We start from the raw sequence: 10,428 nt of genomic DNA, 5'->3' as shown, positions 1-10,428 counted from the left end.
TCCGATACTCCTCTACCTTCGTCGCGCTTGTTCTCGTGACGAAAGGACGTTGGAGATAATCCCAGCGAACGTTTCTTCGAGGGGAAAGTCTGACTTTGATATACCAGTTTTCAATTGTCGCTCGGCCAGAGGATTCCGCGCGGTCTCCACGTTCTCAACGATACAAAATAGCGTTGTTATTATTGTTGTCGCCATCGTCGTAGTCGCTGGTTACCGTGGTCGATCAAGTCGGTACGATACACTGCATTTGTAGTCGTGGTAACGCGGTCGGTTACCGTGAGAGGTGAACCAAGTGACACGCAAGATATTCTCCAGTGCCAACTGAAGTAATACCGTAGCCTGAGCAGGCAAAGGACAAAGAAGGAAAGGGCAGGCTGAAACAGAGGGCCAAGATGCTCGACTTTGAACAACAGGCGAATCAGGCACAGGCCCTGGCCTCGCTGGATGAGGACTGGCACCTGCTCGAGGGTGAGCGCACGACCTTCGCAATTTTTTCTCTGTGTTTCGCGTTTTCGAGCATACGACAGTGGCGTCGACGCTAGATCGGTGGACACCTGGTGAAACCTTGTCGACCCTTTTCTGCTTCTTTTTTACTCCACGTCGCTTATGATAATTCTCGGATTGGATATTGTTCGAGGTTAATCAAACCGGACACGGAATGATATTACTTCGACATTTTTACTAGAAAGAGTCGACTTTTGTCGCGTTGCTTATTGGTCAGCTTTGACTTCGAAGATGTTCTTACGTTATACATATGCATACGTGATTGCGTCAGTGTATCATGTAACTGTGTGCATTCTCATTTTTCAAAAGGCGATTATATCGAAATCACGATCGAATCATTGTTTAATTATTTAAACTAAAAATAAATATTCTTAATCCGCTCGAAGCGTCCTTTTGAGGATATCTTATTGTATCAAAGCAGTTTCGAGAAAAATAAACTTAATAGGGAGAGAAAGAGATACAGTTAGAGGACGCACCGACCGAGTGCCCACGAAGGATAATGTCTGACCTGTGACAGCGTCATCCATGCCTTACCGACCCGCTTGTTTTCTTGCGCGTGATTCTCGCATTTTTACGATCACAAACCGCGTCTACACTTACCGTCTGAGTCGAATCTATACGAAAGAACATTTGATTGACTCCGTTAGACGCAATTTTCGTATAATCTTTACTCGCGGTTCGTGTTACAACGGTGCAGTGAAGTTCCATAATAAATATATCTTGCGATTATCAACCATTTTACGACCTTAGTAGACTCATATCACTATAATTATTGTTATTTGTGTTTTATCGTTGAGTTCCTGGGACATATGAGTGGATATTACGCGAGGTAACGATATTTTCTCGAACGAAGGTTACGAGACTGATTATTAAACGCGTTATAGGACGCAAACCATGTGATACTTGCCCGTATAGAATTTGAACGTCCTTTTTATCGAACAGCTGCTTCCCGAACAGGCCTCTCGACTTTCTTGTACCTTTTTCTGGCCGCGTTCACGGACCGTTTGAAGCAAGCCACGTTTACGGGTCTCATTGTGATTTCTTAATAGCCAGAACCGAGAAAAAGTAACAAGCGCGAACGTGGATTTCGTATTACGTCGACAAACACACACCAGGTAAGCATTCTCGACGCTGCTGTCCAGCTTCAGCTCGTTATTTTAACCTATTATTTGTTGCGTGTGCATGTGTGTGTAACGCGTTTGTAGACATGATGTGTAATTAATACAGTGAAAGAAAGTCAGAAAGTTGAAAGGAAAGAAAAGTGAAAGGGGGAGCGTGAGCGTTTACCAAGAGATCCGATGAAATTTTGTTTGAAAATTAAATTTCTTTGTTCGTTTGAAATTTTTTCTATTCAAATGAATAGTGATTTAATAAAATATGGAACGAAATAGTCGAAGAGAAAATTTATATTCGGTTAATGGGTTGAAAATCGATCGATGTCCACTAGTGACTCCTTACGTTTATCGATAGAAATTAATCGCGTATTGCACCGGGGAAACTAGTTACAAATATTCGTCGCACGCTTTGAACGCATCGAGGGATACTCCGGTTAATTGACTTTTAAATTTGTTTCAGAAAATTGAGATTCGTAGTTACGTCGGCTCGGAAAAACACAGCAGAAACTTTATTTAATATACCACCGATACGTCTGTTTGTTATAGTCGACATTTTGAATCGTATCATTTACGGAATTTAAACTAGCGAAATCCTGTCTGTTTTTTTAAGTTATCTATAAATTTTTTATTTTTCAAACTTTATAATTTTACTAGCGATTAGTATATAATTACATCATTATTCCATAGATTAGTGATCATAATCTTAGAATAATCGTAAAAATGGACAATTGGGGATGCATTCATTTCGTCTCCGTTTCTCTAATAATATTTTCAAAGCATTTGTCCGTTATCCGTGGCGCACGGCCGTGCCACATCAACTGGCCGCGTCCACATCGAATACGACTCACACCTGTTTCACGACACATAAATGTTTGCAGGAACAATATCGTGTTTGCCAATGCCAGCCTCACCTGGCCCGCGTATTTTTTCCAACAGACGCTGTAAATCGTCATGGACGAATTTTCAAGTTTGATGTACTTGTTTTCGTATTGTGATTATTGTCGTCCGATGTATTCGATAGTGTATTGCATGTTATAGAGTCAATCCTCCTATAACGCGTTTAATTCGTACCGCGTTATATGGAAACCGCTTTATGAGAGTACCGCGTTATAGGAGGGTTTACTGTATAAGCGAAACGAACGGGGACGCGCGTGAAATATGAATTATTGTTATCGTTTAAAGTAAATAAACGATATCGCGCAACGATGCACGTGGCTTTGAAGTGTAAAAGGGGGATGGTAGTTGAACGACCCGTAAGAACACGATTCTTGATCGACCTCGACTACGAAATTTCGCGTTCACGTCAGATTTACACCTGTTGAAATCGTGGGCGTCAACTGCGAACATCTGTCGCGGTATCTGTTCAAACAGCCACCGACCGTCTACCTCATAACGCACAGCTGAATCTTCTTCCCTGTGTTGCATTAATCTTTACAACAACGATAGTTGTGATTCTTCTCTTGTACGAAGCATCACGTTTAATTTTTTAATAAGAAAATTAAAATAAAATAATTAATTAGAAAAGTTCGAATATATCAGAACAGGGGAATAATAGAAACGGTGAAGGAGCAATAGAAGTAATTTCGCGAGAGAAGGGTGGAGCAACCTGTCATCTGAATTTGCACGGTTGTATCTCGTTGGCGCATGGGTGCACCATTTTCATGAATATCTAAGGGTACCCTACAGCTAAAGCTTCTCATCAACCGCGTAGGGATCGAGAAATTCGCCCCATCTTCCCTAACTACCTACATGAAACCTCTCTCTCCCACTTTCTCCCCCCCTCTCTCTCTCTCTCTCTTTCTCCCCCTCCCCCTTTCCTTCTCTTTGATTTGCAGTCGATGATTAGCGATGGTCGTTCAATTTTCACCGGTTTTTAAAATTTTTTTAATTTTCTAAAGTTTCAAGTGGACTTCGTGTGAACAGTTTGTCTGGATTGAAATTTACGTGCGTTAAGGAGTGAACAAATTCGAATTAGCCGGGCTTGTCGGCCGGTTTAACGGATCAAATAGTACCGGACCTGAGAGTGGTCAATGGTTAACAGTGACTGTGGGGTCGCGTGAATAAATAAGAACGATTTTTCGACGGGTCATCGATTCGCAAAGGCATTGGCCTAATTGCCGGAGTCAGGGACACAGTAACATTTACAGGTACGTTTTCGATCGTTGCTGCCGCCGCTCCCGCCCGTCCCAAGGACCCTCCACGAGAGTTCATTCACACCGTGAACGCCTTCCCTCTGCTCTCCCTCGTCTAACGTATTTCACTCTTACTTTAGCTATGCCAAAAAACTTCAATCTTCTATCATTTTCTATCGCCTTTATTTTGTTCACTTTTTCCTCGTAGGGTATAATTGAGAGAAATCCGTTAATCAATATGGCCGCTCTAAGAAGTTAGAAAAGCGATTGAATTGTTCTAAAATATAATATATACCCATACAGTAACCTGTGTCCATTTTTAAATAGAAATCGAATCGTTTAAAAGACATCCTCGTTTTCGTTTCTTCCACGTATACACAATTGTGATATACATACATATCTAAAGCATGGGCAGAAGTTAATAGGTTAGAGAAATAAGAGTAAATGAAAGAGAAGATCGTGCTGCCTTTGCTTTGCCAGAAACAGTTTATACTATTGGCGGTGTTGAATTTATATCGTACGGCAAGATTTAAAATGCATCCGTCTCACCGACGGAACTATACTCGTCCGTCGACCAAAACGTTTTGATGAAAAAAATGCAAACGCGTACGTTGGTGAGATAGATAGATAGATAGATAGATATATGTATATATATGTATATATATATACACAGAGAGAGAGAGAGCGGCAGAAAACTGGTCCAGGTGCAAGCTCGATACTCCCGGTGAGCGTGATTTGCGTTGAATATTCGCCAGAGTAGAATTCCTTATCCCTTCAGTGCAAAACCAAGGCGTTCCACGACCAACGCAACGGTACTTTTCGTGTTTCGTCGCCTCCGTTATTGTTTGCCGTTTTTTCACGTCGAATATTACCCATTCAGTATCTAGTATACGAGTATTCTTCCATTTGTTCGCGTGATTACATTTTTCTGGTATTATTGCAAGATTTTTTTTTTAAGTTCTTTTGTAGAGTAGGGAAGGAAAATAATGCAGTTATTCTCTTCACTATTAACTAATTTATTGTTAAATTTATTGTATTTTAGGATTTTAAGCTTATATTTAATATATTGTAACAGGTTTTTCATAGGGAGTGATTTATTTGTAACTGGTCGAAGCGGAACTTCTTACCCCTTCGTAGGGTAAATTGTTATCATATTGGGGTAAATTGTTCCTAAGAAATAGCAGTTGTCTTTTAAAGAAATATTTCATTTTCTAATGAAATAGGATACAATTTTATTAATAATGTTTATTTATTAAAGTTCCGATCAATAAGAATTTTTTTTTTTTTAAAAGAAAGCTAAAATAATATAAGACTCATAAACATTATCTTTGGTACGAAAACAATAATCTACTAATTAGCCTTACATTCAACTGTTTGCACTTATCTATTGAGATTTGTACTTATCATTAACAACCTTAAACCTAATACAATTAATTAACCTTCTAACAAAATCATAAGTCGTCACACAACTGATCGGAATCATAGTTTGGGCAAACGTATGATATGGTATCTATGTTTTTAATGCATTTGGAATGAGCCCAGTTCTTGCAGAGTAGATATACACTCGATCCATTCTTCTCTGGGCTGTGATTTGAAATATGCATCAGAACAAATAATACAGTTATTACTCCAAGAGTTGCCTTCCTCGTCATCACTTTCATTTTTTTTCTTGGAAAATCTTCCGCTTCATTTGATTTTTACCCGTTCTTTTTTCCTTTTTCTTTTCCTCTGCTTTTAGTTTTCGAATTAATGTCTTTTTCTTTCCTTTTATTTGACGTGGTGGCCCTGATGTGTAGGGCTAATAAACCAATTCGCTGGCTGCGATATCTGTCCGGCAAAATACTCTATTGCACGCGGTTGAAAAGTAACAACCTGTCCCAAGTCGCAGGAACAACTAGCGCCCCTCGACACATGTGGCAATTTATGAGAATATTCTGTTTATATATTGAAATAGTTTAATAAAAACTATTGCAACGTGTTCTTATATGTCATTCGATCCATAATAATGAAACAGTTAATAATATCGACGTTAAATAATCGAAATAGACCATAAACTAATAATCGAAAAATATTTATTTTTCTGATACGTGACTACGTGCTTGCTTATTACCAAAAGATTCGCTGCTTCAGACGCTATTAAAATGAACTTAAAGTTTTAAAGTTATAACCATTGTGACATCTTACCTCCGTTACTTTTAGCCCCAGTCTCCCCTGCTGTTGTATGGTTAGGTTTAAGTTTAAGTTTCTTTACGGATTGTTAATAGTAATTACTTGGGAGATTTTACGTCTTGGGAGATTTTTTGTAGAATTTGTTAAGGGGTTGTACTTCGAGGACTGTTGCAAGATTCTTAGAGGTTGCGTGATTGTTAATTTGGCAATTGTCAGTTGGAGGTTCTTCGAGGTCCCCCGAGCGCTGACCTGTGCGAAGGCCCCGAATTCGGTGTGTCTGGGCGCGTTCCCCGCGACTCTTACTTCTATGAGGATACGAAACGGACGATTCCATATTAAGAATGTCGATGACATTGAAATCTGTTCGCGTAAGAGAGAGTGTACCACGACTCGTGGACGCGTGACCTTCGACTCTGTCCGTTTCTCTCTCTCGGAAAGAGGATCGTCGGAATTATTTGGAAAATTACAAAATTACACATCATACGTATTTGCATTATTTAGTTAAATTATTCCATCTAACCTATTAAATCCACGTAAAATCCATTTCGTTGGCATTATAACACGGAATTCCTGGTTTCTGTGATTCATGGTCGAATCCTTGACTGAACGAACGCCAATAAGATCATTTTTCGCTCTGATTCGTTAGAAGTCGCATTGACGTTGATCGTCAGCACATTTTTCTTCGTGCACAATTCCTTTTTTTTTTTTTCTCTTTGTGAATGAGGTAAATATCGAGATGATATTATTCGTCTCATTCAAGCAAGTATGCGTGAAATCTGCTGTTGATATGTTAATCGTAAATAATGATTATGGTATTATATTCATTCTTGAACTTGTTACTGTGAAATGATGCTTTTAATTACCAACTAATCTCTTTATCTAATCTATAATAATTTCATTGTTACGTACTTTTACCCTAAACGGAATTGTGAAAGTATTATATAAATTTGCTGAATGTACACTACCGTGCATAAGCATTTGGACACTCGATGCGATCTAATTAAAAGGTTCATATGTCTTTATTATATTTCTACCTATAATCAGCAACAATGAATGTCGTTGAGGTGTAGAAGATCTAGGATAATAAATTTACCAACAAATTAATGAAAATTATGAAATATTGCGTTCGTCTATGTGTCCCCCTGAAATATTGAAATATTCTTCTTTTCGTAGAATTCCATCTATTCTTACTAAATTGTCCACTTTATTTGCACCAAAACATTACATTACCACCTCCATATTTGACCGTTGGCACAACATATTGGGGTAATAATTTTTCATGAAATTTTCGACAAACACTCGAAGTGTTTTCGCAACATCAATTTTCCACCGATTTCAGTTATTGCTTTTTCATTTATACTAATTCATGTCAAATGTTATTTTCATTGGTATTTATAAACATTGTGTGGGTCGCCTGGGATAAGATCGCAAGCCAAAACTATATTAGAGAGTTTTATTTAAAGTATATTTCCTGCATAGTGTTGAAATACTTATTCACGGTAGTGTACGTAACAGAAAACGGAGATGTTTTAGCTTACTTTATTTTGTTGCTTTTTTTCACGCTGATTAGTGGACCATCTTGGATCTTTCTGTTTGTAAACAAACTGCATCAAATAATCAAACAAATTGCATCGAATAAACTGTAATTTATTCGGTAAATTATTTAAACAATTGAAGTACACGTTAAATTTGATTTATTACGCGTCAAGTATTTTTATGAATCTTTAATGTTTAAGATTCATCAGATGGACACCGTATAGATTCTATACGCACCGTGAACGGATAGTTTAATTGTCGAATTTGACGGGGAGGCTGTCGACAGACAAAGAAACGGCGGCCGAAATGTAGCCGTGCTCGCGAAGGCCTCATCCTCCGGTGACGCAATGGAAAGTGGAGCCGCAAGGCTGTTTCCATCGCGGAGAACGCGCGCAATCCTCCTTCCAGGTTTATTATTAACCTATTGGCTTCGCGATTGTGGTTTGGTACGACGCAAATAATGCAAATTACTACATAATTGTCGCAACAACTTTTTCGTTTGTGAAATTTTCGAGTATAATGGAGATCCGCTTAAAGATAGCAAATCATAGACTCGAGACACTATTTCAAAACTTTTATCATTGAAATCTTCGTGTTTCAAAATTTCTCAAAAGTAAATTTCTATTTTGCGAATTTAAATCATTAAATCATCCTCTCAAAATGCATACAAAATCGCAGAAGCGGTTTATCGACTAATTAATCCCATGTACAACCAATAAAGAGGGTAGGAGGGATGAGTAAAGGTTTGGCGTGGGAGAGCGAATGAGCGAGGAACAGTCTTCAAGAAAGCTTCACGCACGGGCGAAAGTGCTTTCCTGCTCGTGCCACTTATCAAGCGGTCGTGTGTAAGTACGCAACCGCTACTTAACCGGACTTCCGGAATGACATGCTGCCGCAGACCCAACCGGTGCGGCTCTCCCTCTCTTCACTCCTCTTTTCTCCTTTCTCGGTGACACGATATCATTTCAAAACTGTTTTGTTACTATATTCCAGTCTGAGACACCGCCTCTAACTATACACACCTTATATAAACATTGGTTTTCTTTCCTTTTCTTTTTTTACCAAACTGCCACATTCCACTTGATACATGTCAATTTTTATTCCACGCATAAACCCTGCTTTACCTACTATTTTCACGTTTCGACGCGATACAGTTTATTCAACATTACCATTTAGACGATGACTCGTTCGACTCTCTCGTTCGCATGTCATACGATGGCCTGTTAGTACGTTCCTTATGCTAGACGCGTGTAAATATTGGAATCTTGATTAACGCCTCAACGATTCATTAGGTGTTGCCTCTTTCGGTTAAACATGTCTCTTTCTGTGCGTTCATCCAGATGGTCAGGTCGTCTGGAATATCTGTTTACCTAGATCTAGTTTAGCATCGTTCGATTCGAGTAACTTCTTAAATGGGAGGAGAGAAGTTTTACTTACGCTACCTGATTGGTTGTGTGAACGCTGGGTACAATCTGTTGATTGGCGGATGCCATTGTGGGGCTTCCCCCACCATTCCATCGAGCCACTTTAACGTAGTACATCTCTTGAAAACGGAAAATACGAACCTGTTACTTAAAAAGTATTTATAATAATAATTGGCTCTTGCGAATTGTACTTGAATATTTTACGAATATACTTGACGCTATAATTTTTATTTCATATATCGATTACTTCGGTCATAACCTCCTACCTAGTAACCGTTACAACAAATCCAGAATCAAGCGTGTCTCGACCTTCTCGGTGTAACTTTCAAAACAAATCGCCGTGGGTACGAGTAATCTGATACTCCAAGTGTTAATCCGAATTTCTACGAAGTGATTCCTGGTGACGCGTGGCCGTCGTCTTCGAACAGCTCTCCTGTCGACCGCGCTACATAATCGATATCCTCGGCATGCCCAAATACCTTATAACACGGGTTATTGATTTGCAACTCTCCACACCTCTCTCTCTCTCTCTCGCGCGCGCTCTCTCGCTCTCCCCCTCCCTCTCTCTCGCTCTCCCCCTCCCCTCTTTCTCACTCTCCTACTCCCTCTCTCTCTCTTACTCTGGCTATGTAGGGACGAGTACGCGTGGTTAACACCGGTATAATAAATGCTACTCGTACTCCGTTGCGTTTCGACGTCGATCCAAGAAAGATAACCTGTCATTCGCTGACAGTTATCGCCTCGTTGACCTTGGACGTCGATGTAGCGTTTGGTCTCGGAGCTCGAGCGAGTTTTCGCGCTCCTCTCGCACAATGGCGCGCGTTCTTGCGCTTAAGTTGTTACGCTAATGCTCAGCTAGGTATGTTTAAATAATTTTTAGAATGACAATAATTAAGGAAATTTTTTTTTAACAGAATATGGGAGTGATGGGGTAGAAAACAGTGGATTTAACTGAACGGTTGGCAGTGTGTTAAGGAAGCCATATTGGTGGCAAGAAGAGGCTTCACGAACCGAATTGAAAGTAAATGGACATAAACTATAGTATTGATATGTATGATTAAACGAGTCACTTTCTCCTTTCATCTTCTTCTTCTGATGAATTATAATTATCAAATGCGTGATTACTTAAGAAAAATGAAACGAATGAATCGAGGATGAAAATTGAGGGGCGATGGTTTATTTATATATCGCAGAGTGTCGATCCGATGGATAAATGAGCAGTCTACAAAGGTAGGCGAGCCACGTTGGGGGGAGGGGCCACGCTGAAAGGATTAATGAAAACGAGGGTCCCGAAGTTAGGTCAGTGGCGTAACCCGAGGGCGTGTAACTTGCTTCGAATTCGCCGACGTAGGCACATAAAACTCAGAGCCTTTCTTAACCGAACAGTACTATAATCCAGAACAATTTAATTATAAAATATCGAGTAAATATGAGAAATCGACAAAATGATTGATTTACAATGTACAGGGTGTTTAGAAAAAATGTTAACACATATGTTATGGAAAATTTGTACATGTACATATGTATTTTCACTTTATTTTGCAAAAT

At 39.3% G+C, this 10,428-nt stretch overlaps 1 protein-coding gene across 1 annotated transcript in view; it reads left to right on the top strand.

Moving 5' to 3' along the window:
* Positions 1–174: 174 nt before the first annotated feature.
* Positions 175–10,428, top strand: part of LOC108575156 — a 95,252-nt gene continuing 84,998 nt past the window's right edge. The window contains exon 1 of the mRNA XM_017937882.1: positions 175–468. Within this exon, the coding sequence (XP_017793371.1) occupies positions 393–468 (76 nt within the window). The 5' untranslated portion in view covers positions 175–392. The remainder of the gene's footprint in view (positions 469–10,428) is intronic.

This window comes from Habropoda laboriosa, unplaced genomic scaffold (assembly GCF_001263275.1).
Source record: "Habropoda laboriosa isolate 0110345459 unplaced genomic scaffold, ASM126327v1 scaffold207, whole genome shotgun sequence".
NCBI lineage: Eukaryota > Metazoa > Arthropoda > Insecta > Hymenoptera > Apidae > Habropoda > Habropoda laboriosa.
Note: the sequence above shows the minus strand (reverse complement) of the source record. Positions and strands in the feature narration are given on the sequence as shown.